The sequence below is a fragment of the Mixophyes fleayi genome, chromosome 9, assembly GCF_038048845.1.
Source record: "Mixophyes fleayi isolate aMixFle1 chromosome 9, aMixFle1.hap1, whole genome shotgun sequence".
NCBI classification, from domain to species: Eukaryota; Metazoa; Chordata; class Amphibia; order Anura; family Limnodynastidae; genus Mixophyes; species Mixophyes fleayi.
Genome location: NC_134410.1, coordinates 108,699,677 through 108,717,503, shown reverse-complemented (window position 1 = coordinate 108,717,503; position 17,827 = coordinate 108,699,677). Strand labels below are relative to the sequence as shown.

The following is a 17,827-nucleotide window of genomic DNA, read 5'->3' as shown; positions in this document are numbered from 1 at the left end:
ACAACAAACATAAGTATAAACTAATGAAGGATTTAAATAACGTAAACTCTTCTGAGTAATGATTACCTTGTTTTGGAAGAGATATTAGAGTTTATGTGCTATTCACATAGCAAATGCATGAACTAGGTGGTTTTTCTGTATGTGCAGAAAGCAAAAGGTTTTTATTTGTATCCTCATTACAGTTTTGAGTAAATCAGTGTTTGTAAAGACATTTACTGCCCTTATTTACTGTGCTATAATTGTCATATACTGTAAATAATTCTTTTTATTGTGGGTATGGTAATGCATTGATGGGAATTCTATATTTTTACAGAAATGAAAAAGATTTAAGACTTTAAGAGCAATTGTATGTGCTCCTGCATTAGCACTTCTGGATCATAGCAAGCCATTTATACTCTCCTCTGAGCAGAACCAAATGTTTAACCAATTTTAAGCTGAAATAACTTCAGCGCCAGCACTGGCTTTGCCAGATTATGACAAGCCTTTCACATTATTTTGTTATGAAGTCAGTGCACATGTACAAGGAGTACTGACACAAATACATGGTCGCAAGCTAAGGTCACTTGCATACTACTCTGCTTTAGTGCTTGAAAAGAGTATAGATATTGTGCTAGGACACCCAGTTACCTTAACGGTATCGTACGTTGTGACAGAAACCAAGCACAAGCAAAACATTTGTTACCGGCCAGATTTACTAAGTATGAAGATATACAGCACAAAGGACATTCCCTCCTATTGTGAAATGAGTGACATATAACACTTGCCGAGCGCACTGTGTATTTTCTTCCTCCCTTTCCTTTTTTATTAGAAGAAAAAAAAAAAAAAAAAAGGAAGCACAAGAGGCCCCAGAGCCTCTCATGTTCACAGATATATGTTAAGACCTTCAGACAAGGGGAATCTGAGTAAACTGTATTTTAAGTTTTTTAAAGGTCCAAGGGAGACCAGAGAGGGGAGTTCATTGATATTAGCAGGAGGAATATAGATTGCACGTTATTTTCCTTTGCTGTGCGCTGTAGATGTGTACTAGACTAGAAAGGAAAGCCAAGTTTGGAAGAACCAGACTCAGGCCCATAGTAATGTATAGATCATTATACATAATTAGAAAATTCTAATATGAAAGTTTAACCCAACCAAATAAAGAAAAGAGCAACCCATGACTACAGGGGTTTACACCCAATGCAGGAATGTGTTTGTGAGTATTGTGGCCCAACACATTATTATATACACTAATAGAACTGATGATGTGGCTTATTAACAGGTTATTTAAGCTAAGTGTTTCTCTTCCAGAAGAATTAAAGTTACCACATCTGTCTTAACCGTTGTACTGTACACTCCATCTAATGAGTGTAAACTTTGTGGAACTCAGAAACCAAGAACCTTTTCCTTGGATTCCACATGCTCCTTACTGAAGCCTATCCTAATGAAGTAGCACTGCTTACTCCCAGTAACGTTACACTTAAGCAGTGCACAATGTTGAATCCTGCTGCCTTATTGCAGCAAGTTTCAAAAGATGGGAGAAGTACCTGTATATATTGGGGTTACCCTAGGGATTTGGGGGAATTCCATTCCAGCTTGAACAGAAAGAAAGGAAAAAAAAAAAATGCAAACAAAATTTTTCTGAACATGATTGCATAGAACTAATGAAACAAGAATCTCTGGTTTTATCTCACATTAAAGATAAACCATTACCAGATGCAGACATCACTCTTTTTGTAGATGGTTCACACTATCACATAGATCCTGTCCCGTATACAGGGTGTGCTGTAACCACACACACAGAAATAGTGATTCAACAGACTCTACCGAGTCACATGTCAGCACAAGAAGCTGAACTAAAGGCCCTGACACTTGCATGCATATATGCAAAAGGACAAAGAGTAAATATTTACACTGATTCAAGTTATGCATTTGTAATTGCGCATGATTATGGCCCTGTATGGAAAAGTAGGGACCTTATGGGTTCAGCAAGCAAACCAGTCAATATGATGAACATACCAGGGCATTGTTCACTGCATTCCAGCTGTCCTCCAAACAGTGATGAAGATGAAGACACACACAGAGATACTACCCCCGAAGCTAAGTGAAATAGACCAGGCCGCACGAGAAGCCGCCATAGCCCCAGTACCCCAAGGGGAGTCTATTTACATGGTGACCCCCTGACCCCTGTTTGACCAGAGCACACTCCAACTTATGGAAAGACAAGCAACAGAAAATAAGAAAAAGACTTGGGCAATACATGGAGCACTAGAAGTGCAAGGAGTGGTGTAAAGGTCAGCGTTTGTGTCTGCCAAAAGTAGTTTATCCCATTATGGCCAATATAGCACACGAGAAAGTGCATCTGGGAAAAGATGCTATGGTTGTACTCACTAGCAGCTTATGGATGAGCCAGGGTTCGCCCAAGCAGCACAGTCGTTAGTGGCAGAATGCCTAGTCTGTGCACAAAGTAACCCGAGTAAGTCTGTCCTATGGAAAAGCACACCCCAGACATAATATCCCTATAAGAGGATACAGATAGACTTTATAACTTCCCAAATGCTCGGGCTTTGAGAATGTGCTTGTCTGTGTCAACTTCTTTAGTCACTGGCTGGAGACATGGCTGTATAGAAAAGCAAATGCTAAAGCATTAGCCAAGAAAATTGCGAATGAGGTAATCTGATGATATGGTGTACCAGAGGTCATTGTAAGTGACAGAGGGATACACTTTACGGGGCAAGGATTCCAGAAACTATCACACCCCCTACAGATCCCAAAGTTCAGGATGTATGGAGCGCCTTAATGGTACACTGAAATTGAAAATGCAGAAAATAATGGCTGAAACAGGTCTGCCATGGATCTCATGTTTACCTGCACTCAGTAAAAAATACTGCTAGGAAAGACACAGGTTTAACACCATATGAGATATTGTTTGGCACAGCAAACAGAACAGGCTGTTATTTTCCATAGCAACTACACCATGTATATAGTGATTTGTTGAATTATGTTGCCTTATTATAGAAACAACTAACTGAAATACATGGTCAAATATTCTCCTCCATTGCAAACCCTAATTTTGATACAGGTACCCATAAACTGCACCCTGGGGGGCTGGGTGGTCGTGAGAAAGCACATCAGGAGAAGTCTTGAACCCAGATACAAGGGTCCTTATCAAGTCCTGTTGACGACTCCCATGGCAGTGAAAGTACAGGAAAGAGACACCTGGATTCACGCATAACACTGCAAAGTCTTCAAATCAGGGGAGTCTTGTTCTGATAAATAGAAATGACTGTCTCATTGTATTGATATGTCTTGCCAGAATAATTGTGACTGAAGTAGGGATTAAGGCCTCCCTAACCCAGTATGAAACAGACAGTTAAGTGACATATTGCCTATGCCACTGTGAGAAACATATGGGAAGGAGTGCTCAACAATTTGCACTCATAGTAGAGTAAACTCTGAAAATGTCTTTGTGCAGATGCATAACCTCATTGGTAAAGTTGTCAGTAATGATTCATGTTGGATATTGGAAATATTGGCATTAGTAGCAAATGGTTTAGCAATCCTGTTGATCGTATAGGTGATAATGAAACTAAATATATGGCTGATTAAGAAGTTACTGACACTTGATTGTTGTCTCTCCAAAAAGGGAACCACTGAAAATCCCGAACCTCTGATGATCACAGAAATTACTTCTGAAACCTGACCAGACTATGAGTGTCATGAATTATTTGGACTAGCAAAGCCAAAGAACTGCAGAGTTTGCAACAAGAAACTACTAAAGATTGAACAAAGGACATGCAAGGCCTGCAGAACTACTATAGACTCATTAACTATCTTTTAAGAAACCATCTTTTAAGAAACCATCTTCTAAGAAACCATCTTTTCTAGACATGGACATTTGCCAAAATGCATCTCCTCATAAATCAAGTTAGGACAGGGAGGATCACAGGCTTATTAGTGGGGGATGAGTTGACAGATTCCTAAGGGGACCAACTCTATGCATGTGGCCTCCTACATGTGTATAAGTACCTGCTTATTAAGAATGTGGTTCTATAGATAGGATTAGGTAGGTAGGAGGAGAAAGGGTCGAAAATTGAATAAAAGATGGGAAATGTTAAATATGATTTTTTGTTAAGGCCTCATAAGGCCTTTGTTCAGCCATTTTATTGTAACTTGTATAGAAATATTATTTGCTAGAAGAGATTATTCATTTTTCTGTTAACTTGCAGTTTTGCAATATGTGAGCCTATGGCCTTGAAGTTGAACTAATAGAGAACACCTGAAGAATGTAACCAGTTATGAAAACAATAATGAGCTTCATATCCAGCTGGTAGTATGGGAGCTGTATCCATGGTGTTGCACATAGCATATCTCCAACTCCCCTTGAGATAAGAAATAATAGGCTCATCTGTCCTTAGAAGGGGGAGAAAAGTAAACACCTCAAGAATACGTGAGAAAGTTAATCAGTAGCGCTTCTCATAAACTAGTGGTATAAACTATTGTATGCATATGACGTAGGATTCATTTATTCAGTAGCCTATAAAAACCTGTATCTTTGTATCAATAAACTAGAGAATATTCCTTGCATACAGAACTTGGTCTGTGTCAATTCTCTCCAGCTGATTGAAGCGCTTCCAGATATACTTGACACCACAGGCTGACTTGGGTCAGAATTTTAGATTTAACAACTATCAAACTACCATTGTCCCATAGATTGTAAGCTTGTGAGCAGGCCCACTTACCTCTATGTCTGTATGTATTACCCAGTATTGTTTTATTACTGTTTGTTCCCAATTGTAAAGCGCTACAAAATTTTCTGGCGCTATATAAATAAATGTTGATGATGATCATGACGACTTTGAATTGGACCTTGCTTTCTCTTTTACCCCTGACCATGGATTGCTCACTGAACTATGCTTTTGTACACTGCCTGCCCCTGACCTTAGATTGTTTACTGAACTATGCTTTTGTACACTGCCTGCCCCTGACCTTGGATTGTTTACTGGACTATGCTTATGTTCACTGCTTGCCCCTGACCTTGGATTGTTTACTGGACTATGCTTTTGTACACTTCCTTACACTGACCTTGGATTGTTTACTGGACTATGCTTTTGTACACTTCCTTACACTGACCTTGGATTGTTTACTGGACTATGCTTTTGTATACTTCCTTACACTGACCTTAGATTGTTTACTGAACTATGCTTTTGTACACTTCCTTACACTGACCTTGGAGTGTTTACTGGACTATGCTTTTGTTCACATCCTTACACTGACCTTGGATTGTTTACTGGACTATGCTTTTCTACACATCCTTACACATGACCTTGGATTGTTTACTGGACTATGCTTTTCTACACATCCTTACACATGACCTTGGATTGTTTACTGGACTATGCTTTTATACACTGCCTGACCTCTGATTGTTTACTGGACTCTGATTTCGTACACTGTCTGTGTGCCTATTTTTTTTAAGAAGAGAACCTGCTGGGTTTGATAAAACGTATGTTTTACATAGTGCCTTGCTCTAAAAAAAAGAATAAAGTCCACTCATTCTTCCTCTATCATGGAGAGAGAATAATACATTTGGAAAAGCATTTGTTTTAACATTGTGCAATACAATTAAATGTTTATAATAATTTGCTCTGCTACTGGATGTAACTCTCTGTAGAGACAGATCAATTCATGGAGAGAGCAATTTCTAGGATCCAATGAGGAGAAATGAGAACGACCTTTGGGTCAATACATTACCATGTGAGTCAGACATGAAATCAATAAGGAGGCCCATATAGTCATATAGAGAACCTTGTATCTCAACTAGCAACGAACCAAACAGCCTTTAACATGCTCAACATTATTATTATATATAATTAAATAAAAATTCTGTTTATAATACATTTTGAAATTCCCATGTCTAAATCTATCATTGTGACATAACAAATGTATATAGAATTTCCAAGTCAAGAACCAGCAGTTTACGTTTGACTAAACACAATAATATATAGAAAATGTATTTAATATATTGCAAAGAGTGAATTTGATCGAAGCACCATTCCCTAAATGTAGAACAGGTCAGGTTAATCATAAAATCATTCATAACCTACTCACTATATACCGTAATATTTCTGTGAACATCTGCCTCACATCAATAGTCTATTACTTTCATCAATAACAAGACCCTTTCTGTTTACCTATAAAAATATTACAAGACAGATGATCAGGATAACCAATTTCAAAAATAATTTTGCTCTGAGTATGGATCGATCAGTGTCACCGCTTTTGGGAGACGTTTTTGATGAATCTCACCATCTGCAAAATCTGAAATAGTACAACTGATACGTCAATAAAAAATATCCATGTATATTTTCCACAGGTACGAAATATTCCTTTCACGGTTTAAAAAGGAGCGTGCTCATTTGTACACTTTAATTAAAGACTTTAGGACATACTTGCCTACTCTCCCGAAATTTCCGGGAGGCTTAAGAATTTTGAAAACAGCAACATGTGAGAACCTGTCTCATGAGCATACGTGATGGCCTGTAGGTTGCATAGTTTCCAACTGTTCCTAATTTCCAGGGACAGTCCCAGGTTTGAAAGATGTGTCCCTGGAAACGTTCCTACTTTCAGTATGTAACCAACTGAATGTTGAATGCAATTATTACTATCTAATCTAACCCTTTGGGCACCTATATGACTATTTATTTTAGCTGAATGTACACAAGTAACATTCAGTAAACAGGACATCATGGGGATTATAATACTATATAATACTTATAACTTCCCTGCAGTCGGGACAAAGGTGCTGACTGTGGGGCGGTAGGACTGTACCACTTAAATTTGTACAGTCGGCAGTCCTATTGTGCTCCAAGGTCCTGATTAAACAGTATTCTCCCTCTCTCTCACGCAGCTTGTCACTATAGTGACAGCTGCGTGAGAGAGGAGGATGCTGGGTCCCGGCGCCACACGGATTGGTGAGTTTATATTTTGTTTTTTTCTGACTTTCCCGTGGTATACCCCTGGGAGGCGCGGCGCACACTTTGGGAACCGCTGCTCTACGAATAAGGTGTCCATGCTGTGATTACCTATAGACAGAAATGGAAGCGCAAGTGTAAGTACTATCTTTATTTTAGTATTTATGTATGTTTTGAATTGTTGTGGAAATTCTTAAGTACATACACAGCTGCAAACTTTAGTGAAGCACCCGATAGAACCAATAATTACATTTAAATATACATTTGCTGCACTATATTTGCCTAAACGGAGATTTCTGTGAAATCTCCTGTTAGGCAGTTAATGCATAGGAAACATACTAAAAAGAAACTACTGTTTCTGCATCTTTTAATTGTCAAATGAGCTTGATGCATAGACCTCACAAGGCGGTAGCTAGAGCTGTGAGCGAAAGGGGCGACCGACCAGTGTGCACCGCTGTAGGGGAGGGGGGCGCAGTTTATGAATATTTTAGGTTTATTTGTTTAAAATCGAGGGCTAGGGGGGCGAGTTTTCCTTCTCGCCCCAGGCACTACAATATTACCTTACAGCTCTGCATGCATAACCTGGATGCTCTCAGTAGTAAAGTGTCCCTGGAGAACATTTATATAATGTAATATTTACTATGATGCTGCTGCCTTCATGTAATACCTGACACCCTGTACCCTACACAGCAGGGCAATGCCCAGCTGAGGGAAAAATTAAGAAAAATTATCAAAGCAGTGATGGAAAATAATATGTAGGGGGTATGTTTTGTAATTCAGTGTACACGGCATGTTTATTAGGAGTGGAGCCGTAGACACACTGGGGAACAGGACATTATAGTACATAACGGATTATATCCCCATGAGGACGCGCTGTGATCTACAGCCAGTAAGTCCCTCACTAGACACACTCTCTGGCCGCCATTTCCTCCCCTGTACCTGGCAGTTCCCCGGCTTCCTGTCCGGCCCCACCGCTGGGGCTTCCGGGGCCTCCTCATGTCGCGTCGATATGACATCGTCCGACGCCGAGGACGATAGTGACGTTGTGTAGGAAGAGATGGAGGCCTAGGAGCGGCGGAAGACCGGTCCCCATCACCCACACGGTCTGCAAGTAACTGCGGGGATGTGACATAGTGCCGGGCAGGCTGCACGTAGTAGTGTATGAGGAGATACAGTATACACGGGGAGAGGCATGAAGAGGATTATACCTGTATAACTTGTCAGTGGGAGGGAGATAGTTCTCACTAAGATGCTCTGCGGCTCTTGTGGAACTACAAGTCCCAGCATGCCCTGACAAAGTAGGAGGCTGGTAGGGCTCTTATGGAACTACAAGTCCCAGCATGCCCTGCCATGTAGGAGGCTGGTAGGGCTCTTATGGAACTACAAGTCCCAGCATGCCCTGCCATGTAGGAGGCTGGTAGGGCTCTTATGGAACTACAAGTCCCAGCATGCCCTGCCATGTAGGAGGCTGGTAGGGCTCTTATGGAACTACAAGTCCCAGCATGCCCTGCCATGTAGGAGGCTGGTAGGGCAGGATGAGACTTGTAGTTAAACAGCAACTAGAAGTTGCCTATTTGGTAGCTGGACACTTAGGCAGGGGATACTGGGACTGTAGTTCCACCCACTGCTGCCTACCTCTGATATGTGTGCATGTGTGGCCCCCCATGATCTGATCTAAATTTATGGGATCAGTTTCTGGTATGTCCCCAAAATCCTGATGATGAATGCTGTTGGCCTATTTTTTTTTGTGTGACCACCAGCTGACTGCACTAACAGGCCTGCATTGTTATCCAGCTGTTCAGCAGATCAAATTGGTAAAAGAATCGCATGCTCTGTGGATCGGACTGCGTTTGCAGTGGTCTCCCCAGCACCTATTTCCCGGGTGCTCCACCCGGCTGTTTTTACTTGCCACCCGGAGCCCAGCATAGTCTTATTATAATATAATAAACCATTGTTTCTCCTGTTTTAACAGGCACGTAATGAGCACCACAGTCATCAGTGTGCGTTAGACCAGTCCTGGCTTGTGGGCCATAACCGCCAACATTTTTCTTTATTATTGCAAAGGAATACATTATCCCCACCCGGCCACTTCTTAATGCCACCCAGCTGGCAATTTTTTTGGGGGGAGAACACTGGTATGACTTGCTTTAGGATGGCTACGCCGCTTTATAGGTGATCAGGCACTTGTATCCATACCTGAGAACGGTCAGGTTTTGACCGTGAGACTCTGGGCATTTAGACACATTTGGATTTTGTGTCCAAAATCATATAACTCACACTTACGCCATTCACTAGCTTTCTGATGATGGCATCCTTTACTCTATGCCTAGCATCTACTGTCTAATGTTAGTAGAGGGTCTAATGAACTAAAATGAAAATAGCCTTTTAATATACTTGAGGGACATTTTAAATAGTCACTCATAATAACATTTTGAAGACTGCAGTTTAAGAATTTAATGATCTTTTTTTGAGACTGAAATAGTCTATTTATTGTAGGCCTCATAGTGCAAAAGTTTAACCCCATGCTTCCCAGCTTAAGTATGGCACGTAAAAGAGTTAGAGAAATGCTATGTTTATGCTATTATTATGTTTTCATACTTCGTTAGTTCCTCCTTGCAGATATTGATATTGTTCCTGTCATAACTTTTTGACTAAGAGAAGAAATGCAAATCTTTAAGGCATGGATTATTTTTTAATTTAAATAAAGCTATTTTTTAAACCAGTATCTATGCATATTTTCAGATATTTTAATATGAACTACAATACATACCAGTATATTTAAATGTCTGTGGAAAATGTAATTCTTTATAAAAAAAATAATAAGATTTTCAAAAATTCCACCTAAAGGTAAACGCTTAATTTTGGGTGGAATTAAGTAGAAAAGGTAAAATAAGAATTTCACTTATCCGCACATTCCTGATCTGCCGGTAAATGTATCAAGCTGACAGTTCTCAGGCGGGTTTGAAAAACCAATCAGATTCTAGCTATCATTTATTTAGTACATTTTACAAAATGATAGCTAGAATCTGATTGGTTGCTATAGGCAACATCTCCACTTTTGAAACCCGCCGGAAATTCTCAGCTGGATGCATTTACCCCCTGGTGTGTCCTATGATGCCTCCAACAGTTTGAGCAAGAGATCCTCCCCCCAGTTATTTCAAACTCATCAGATGAATGTGAGAATCATGACAACGTAGTAAGGTGTTTGTTAAGAAACTGACCGAGCAGGAGAGGATCCCTTGCTTGTTGGACCACTAGAGGTATTGTGGAACCCATCAGAGAGCAGATAAGTGACCCTTTGGGGTCACTTTATCAAGCTGACGGTTTGACAAAGTGGAGATGTTGCCTATAGCAACCAATCAGATTCTAGTTATCATTTATTTAGTACAATCTACAAAATGACAGATAGAATCTGATTGGTTGCTATAAGCAACACCTTCACTTTTTCAAACCCGTCAGCTTGATAAATTTACCCCTTTATGTTATTTTGATGTTATTATACATATCTCCTCTAATTTCTCCCAAAATTAAGCTTTTACTTTTGGGCAAAATTATCCTTTAACACATAACTAGTATATTTGTTGGTTATATTTAAAAAGAGATTCATGGTCACTGATATGAAATGGCATCTTCAAGCCGGGTTAAGGTTTCCATCCCGTATCTTAAGAACTCCTGTTTTTATGGTTAGTTTCCATTTTATTTTGTGCATATGTAGAATGTTTTAATGCCTATTTCCTTCTACAGAAGATAGTAAAACATATATGTAATTTTATTCTTGGTCTAGATCAGGCCTGTCTAACCTGCGGCCCTCCAGGTGTTGTGATACTACAAGCCCCAACATGCTTTGCCAGTAGACAGCCTGTTGATAGCTGGAAGGGCATGCTGGGACTTGTAGTTTCACAAACATCTGGAGGGCCGCAGGTTGGACAGGCCTGATCTAGAGTGTCCTGTTAAACATGATATTTGATATAACTATAATTACAGCATTTTCATTTGCACCTCGCCTGTTTTTTCTTGTACTCTATGTGCCAACACTATACAAGATATTTCATTTGTTTGGTAAATGTAAGTAGACACAAGCAGCGGCCATTTGTAAAATAAATTATGTATAGTAGACTGTCTTAAGACATAGACTTACATGTTTCTTATCTTCATGATTTCTCAGCAAACTCCTTCAAAATGGTGGGAGCACAGGAAATGGAAATTCAAACTTCGTCAGTACAACAGCAAGCTCTGGTGCAGTCTACAGAAACCAGTAGCCACCAGTACGAGTGCCATGAGTGCGGGAAGGTATTCAAATGGTCTTCTAGACTAATCCATCACCAAAGAACCCACACTGGAGAAAGACCATACAAATGTTCAGATTGTCCAAAGGCTTTCAAAGGCTCCTCAGCGCTGCTGTACCACCAGAGAAGCCACACGGGGGAGCGTCCATATACGTGTGGAGATTGCGGTAAAGCATTCAAACGCTCCTCATTATTGCAGATCCACCAGAGTGTTCACACAGGATTCCAGTCTTTCAAATGTAATGTCTGTGGAATGGCTTTCAAGTGGTCTTCTCACTATCAGTACCACATGAGACAACATACAGGAGAGAGGCCGTACAAATGCAATATCTGTGAGAAGGCGTTTAAAAACTCCTCTAGCTTAAGGCGGCACAGAAACATTCACACAGGAGAGAGGCCTTACGTGTGCACTGTGTGCAGCAAAGCTTTTACACAGTCTACAAACTTGAAGCAACATGAGCGCATCCACACTGGGGAACGTCCCTATAAGTGCAATGAATGTGGTAAATCATTCACCCATTCCTCCAACCTCCTGCTTCACCAGCGCACGCATAGCGGTGGGCTCACACACAAGTGTGACTTGTGTGGCAAGGTGTTTATATCTGACGCTTTCCTGCAAAAGCATTTGCAGTCGCACACAATCGAACAGACCTTTGTACAAGCTGATACTGAAGTGTTTTTGACTACTACGGGTGACATGGAGACAGTGGAGATGCTTTATAAATGCGGGACGTGCGATCTGACATTCAAGAATGAGGACTTGCTACTTGAGCACCAACAGAGTCATGCCGAAGAGCAGATCTATTCTTGTACATCTTGTGATAAGACCTTTAAAAGTGCCTCGGGACTATCGCGCCACCAATATACTCACTCTAATGAAAGGCCTTACAAATGCTCGATATGTGAAAAGACGTTTGTGCAGCTCTCCAACCTCTTGATGCACCAGAGAACCCACACAGAAGAGCAACAGCTGATACAGACAGAGGCAGAGGTCACATGCCCACAAACCATTGAAGTAGTTCAGCCCTTCACAGCTACCACCCCTCAAGAGACCGTTGACCGTCCATACAAATGTACAGACTGCAACAAGGCCTTCAAAGGTTCTTCAGGACTTCGTTACCACATGCGAGACCATACCGGAGAGCGTCCTTACAAATGTTCAGAGTGCGGCAAAGCTTTTAAGCGCTCGTCTCTGTTGTCCATCCATCAACGAGTACACACTGGGGTCAGGGCATTCAAGTGTGCCGAGTGTGGTCTGACCTTCAAATGGTCCTCTCATTATCAATACCACTTACGACTTCATACAGGGGAAAGGCCCTATAGTTGTACCGAGTGCGGCAAGACCTTCAAAAACACCTCGTGTCTACGCCGACACCGGCAGCTGCACACGGGTGAGCGCCCATTTGCCTGTGTCATGTGCGGTAAAACCTTCACTCAAACATCCAACTTGCGTCAGCATGAAAGGACTCACACTGGAGAGAAGCCGTATAAGTGTGACAAATGTAACAAAACCTTTACCCATTCTTCAAACTTGCAGCTACACCAACGCACACACTCTAGTGACAGGCCTTATAGGTGCACAGTTTGTGGCAAAGGCTTCGTCATGTCCTCTTATCTTCAAAGGCATCTGCGTACCCACGCAGTAAACACTGGAGGGGATAGTGATTTGGTTGCACCAACATTAGGCTCCCAGAATGGACAGGTTACACCCACTACACCGAAAGTGCAAATTGTACATGACATACCCGCAACGTTAAATTTTGAAGTCTGCAACCAACCTAATGCTACAAATTCGCAAACTTTCTTCTTAGTGCAAGTTCCACAACAGAACACTCCGAAATTTATATTGGTACCATCTCCCCAAATATTGCAACCCCAGCAGAAGATTCCTGTAGTACCAAATACTTCCAATATAGTTACCATACAAAACAATACGTGTCCAAAAAATCAGCAAACTAAAGTTCCACGAAAGAGATCCAAGCAGAAAACATATAATACACTTAATTATACACCTCCAAACAAGAATATTCTCATTATGCCCAATACGAGTCAAAAGCTCCCTAATTTGCAGCCTCTTCAATTTCAAACCATTCAAAGCTTTCCCAGAGCCCAGACGGTACCTGTGGGTCAAAATTTCATTTTCTTACAGAATGTGTCTGAGCAAAGCTCTCTGCAGTTACCTACAATACAGATGAACACAAGTTCTGCACAAAAGACTTCAAACATACAAATCCAACAGGTGCCCCATACACAAGATCTAACTATTCAAAACTTACCTAGCTCTCAGGAACTGTCAAATATTCAGTTTAAAACCGTACCACCTTCAGAAGACATCCCCAATATGCAAACCTTATCTAGCCCCCCAAATATTCCTAATGTGCACATTCATCAGGAACTACCTAATGTACAGCTCCAGGCAAGCCCAAGTACAACACGTCTTTCAGACATTCACATACAAGGACTTCCAGAATCACAAAGCGTCTCCAGTTTACACGACAGCCAAAACGTAATAGTTGTGCAAAATTCTCCAGGCGAGGAGCTTCTAAGCACTACAGAGAGTGTCAACAGCTTGCAGTCTATGGAGGAAGTTCAGGACGTCCACTTTGAAACCCTCCAGACGGAAGAAGGTCTGCAAAATGTTCTTGTTTTACAGAACGCTGACGGGGAACAAACACGACTGTGCGTGCAAGGAGTGGAAAATATACAGGGCATACAAGATGTCTCTAATGTCCAAATTCAAGCCATGTCTAATATGCAGGAGGCGGGCAACAATGCCCCAGAATGTCAAAAAGTGTTTATTATCCAGAGCGCTCAAGGGGAACAGACCCTACAAGTGGTCGATAACTATCAAAGCGATCAAAATCTGCATGTAGTGGAAAACATTCAAGGACTGCAGGTCGGGCAAAACCAGCTTCAGGTGGTCCCAAACATACACGGCCACAACGCCGTGCAGCTTCCGCAGAGCTTGCAGTTGAGGACTGTAGCAAGCGGTCAGGGACTACAAGCTGTTCAAAATGTGCAGGGCCTCCAGAATGCACAGTCAGTCAATGCAGGAAACCAGAACATACAAACCATCCAGTTGGTCCAAAAGAATTCTGTTCAGGGATTACAGCATGTATTGCCTTTTATTCAGATAGTGCAGGCTGCACCAAAGGTACAGCTTGTCCATACATTTTAATGTAGCTTATATTACAGTGATTGTAACAGCCGCTTGACATTGCAACAACAGTATAGACAGTCGTTGACACTACAACAGTGCTTGAGCTACCCCTACCATCATGCTGGCATGAGACCTATTCGTCAACAACAGATGTGCTGTTCTGATTTACCATCCCTATGATGTCACTATAGTCCACAATAAGCCCCGAGAGTCAACCTTATTAAGCATTTAAGTCTTTTAAGGAAAGTTGCTTAAATCTACAAGCCTAGCCTATAAAATTTAATATATTTATTATAGTTTGTGTAATAATATCATTTTAAGCAATATTGTGTTTATTACTATTATAATAAAATACTAAGGGGGGTATTCAATTGTTAGCGAGATCCCCGGAAAACGAGCGCTCTAAAAATATTAGCGTTAATACGGTAATTACTCGCTGAATTTCATCTCGAAATTCAGCGAGTAAACTACCGTATTAACGGTATTTACGCGCATATTACCGTATTAACGCTAATATATTTTGAGCGCTCGTTTTTCCGGGGATCTCGCTAACAATTGAATACCCCCCTAAGGGTTTTTATTTAACAAGAAAAAAAACAACAACTTTATAGCACTTTCATGGGGAGAGGAGGGGGGATCCTAGTGGTCTGTCCTCATCCCCTGACAACTTCCGATGTTCTAGCAAGCGCATGTATCTTTCTGTAGACGTAGCCAGGAGTCGAGAGCGTCCTCCTTTTGAAAATAAATAAATAAATTGCAGCAGTAAAAATTGTTACATGAAAATTAGGTAGAAATAGAAGTTGTACGGCAGAAAAAAAAGATACACTGGAGGAATTGAAAGATCCTGGTGTCATTTAACTTGCATGATTTGCCCTGTAGGGAAAGTGATAATCCTATGCACTCCCGATGCAGCAAACGTTTATTTAAACTTGATACTTGCTTGTACTGGACTAATTAATAAGAATAGCTTAGACCAGGGGTAGGGAACCTGTGGCTCTCCAGGTGTTGTGAAACTACAAATCCCAGCATGCCTTGCCACCTATCTGCTGGTTATCTACTGGCAAAGCATGCTGGGACTTGTAGTTTCACAACACCTGGAGAGCCGCAGGTTGCCTACCCCTGGCTTAGACGTTGTATATATCACATTCTGTCAAGGTACGATAATGTTATATATATATATATATATATATATATATATATATATATATATATACACATACATACATACATGCACACACCTGGGACGTTACCTTGTCAAATTGGATCAGATGAGGTCTTCACTGACGTTCTCCTTTAAAGGCAAAGTACTTTTTGCCAGGGAAACTTAGTAAAACAATATATGTTAACAAAACAACATTTATCTAGTTAATCACATACTAAAAATCTGCTTTTTGTTTGACTGACAATTGCATATATTTATTGGAAAAAAAAAAAATAGTAGTAATTGTTGTAAAGTTTACGTTCAAGGTGAATATATGTCCTGTAACGTACGGTAACTTGTTCTGCTTCATTACTGTTATTAAATGATTTATAACAATAATTGTTGTTTTTGTTCCGCAAACTCCATAAAAAAAAAACTAAATGCTAAACCTACTAGTAGCTCTGACATGAAATTAGTCTGTCGTTGATATCTAAACGAGGACCGCACGTGATCACCTTGCACCTGATTAGATGATTTGCACTATTATTTATCTTTAATTTGAGTTGTTCTCGGCACATTGTTCAGCCAATTTGTATCAAGTGAATTTGAAAAGGTAGAGGTCCGGGCTCTCATAGCCCCTCCCCCCTAACCCAATCCTTCTATGTTAACTCCAGTAAAACTTGTCAGCCATGTATAACTACTGTTGATTTTTTTAGTTTTTGAAACCAACTTACTAAACCGTGTGATCGTTAACCCTTAGGTTATCAGAAAAGTTTAAATTATTGTTTAAGAAGCTTTGGTTTGTTTGTTTCAAGCCAAAAAATAGCCATGATTTGCAAATCATTATCAATGGGGACATAGGATTTTGGCTAATGTGGGTGGATAGCTTCCTTTAAGTGTGTCAACGTTTTCGTACCTTGCCAGCATAGTTAATTGACACAAGTTTGGTTTTTTTGTACCGTTAAACTAGTCAACGGTCAGTGACTTCCTTCTCTGTGAGTTCATGCTTAATATTAGTTTTTCATGCTCTCTAATATAAAATAGGAAGTTGAAGTGCACAGGAATATTGCCTCCCTACAGAACAAGTTGTTTTTCAAATGTTCTAAAACCTGTCACAGACATCTTTGTGAATGTTACAAATAGTGTTTCCAATGCTCTGATGCATTGAACAGATTAGGGTTTTTATGTTGTAAATATGTACTATTGTCTGTCCTGACTTAAACCCTGAAGTTCTTTTGATTAAATCTTTGCACATGCTTTGAAGGATTTTTTTTTTCCATCTCTGCTAAGAAAAAGTTATCCTTTAATGAAGAAATATGTATTTTCTTTATCCGAAAACACACATATTTCTTCATTAATGCTATTTCTGGGAACTATTAACTTCTTTGCATCTAATGTATCTTTTCCCAAACAGAAGAATTCCGCAAACCAGCAACATATTTAGTATCCTCAGATCTCCTGTGTGTATGAAAGTGTTCTGTTAACATAACCGATGTAATTTAACATAATTCACCTTATGTTGATTTTTTTTTTTTCATAATGAAGATGACGTGATCTGGGATGAATGTCTTAAATGCCAAAATTTAATATCAAGAGTTAACATGTTCATTTTCGCCAGTTGATCACTGATTGAAGACTATGAATGCAACATACTGTAATTTGTTGTGCTCATAACCAGTCATCTGTTTTGTTAGTAGTCAATGTGCATATGTTTGTTCTCAGAAGCAGGCAGTTGTCTTTTTATTCCAGTTGTGTTGTGAATGCGACAGCTGAAACTGGACTCTCAAATTTCCCTTCACTTTCTGTTCACTTTAATGCAGCTTATGGAGCAGCCAACATTATTTATTTTTTACACTGTTGCAACAATAAGACTGGTTTACAGTCTGCAAAAAAATGTATATGTGCAAGTGCCCTGATTTGTCTTCCTGGTGAATTTGAAGGTGCAAACCATCTTACCGGTCCTTGGAACTGGTGCGTAAGATCAGTCTTAACCTACCGATGCCAGTTTACCAATAAACTTGAATAGCAGCATGGTGGATGACTTGTCACTTCAATGTTCTACCTTCAACTTTAGGACCACTCCATTTATTCATTGAAACTTTTGAGTTCGGCTTCTAAAATACTACTCATTTATATTTGCAGTTATTTATGAACATACGTGGACTATTAGGGGTATATTTACTAAACTGCGGGTTTGAAAATGGGGAGATGTTGCCTATAGCAACCAATCAGATTCTAGTTATTTATTTAGTACTTTAGTAATCATGCATTGAAAACTAGTTATATCATGTTA

At 40.1% G+C, this 17,827-nt stretch overlaps 1 protein-coding gene and 2 long non-coding RNA genes across 4 annotated transcripts in view; 2 read left to right on the top strand and 1 right to left on the bottom strand.

The window, feature by feature from the left end:
• Nucleotides 1-7,985, bottom strand: part of LOC142100923 (uncharacterized) — a 34,690-nt gene extending 26,705 nt beyond the window's left edge. The window contains exon 1 of the long non-coding RNA XR_012678945.1: nucleotides 7,887-7,985. This is a non-coding gene — a long non-coding RNA (uncharacterized LOC142100923). The remainder of the gene's footprint in view (nucleotides 1-7,886) is intronic.
• On the top strand, nucleotides 20-4,544 carry LOC142100920 (uncharacterized). Its single transcript, XR_012678944.1, has 2 exons — nucleotides 20-558; nucleotides 1,274-4,544. It is a non-coding gene; the product is annotated as an uncharacterized LOC142100920 (long non-coding RNA).
• On the top strand, nucleotides 7,915-15,933 carry ZNF628 (zinc finger protein 628). Of its 2 annotated transcripts, none has more exons than XM_075184836.1 (2): nucleotides 7,915-8,050; nucleotides 11,113-15,933. In XM_075184836.1, exon 2 carries the CDS (start codon nucleotides 11,127-11,129, stop codon nucleotides 14,409-14,411), a length of 3,285 nt encoding a protein of 1,094 aa, XP_075040937.1. In that variant the 5' UTR covers nucleotides 7,915-8,050; nucleotides 11,113-11,126; the 3' UTR covers nucleotides 14,412-15,933. The 2 variants fall into 2 exon arrangements, with proteins under 2 accessions (XP_075040937.1, XP_075040938.1); XM_075184837.1 differs by having other exon boundaries at nucleotides 7,915-8,058.
• Nucleotides 15,934-17,827: the final 1,894 nt, after the last annotated feature.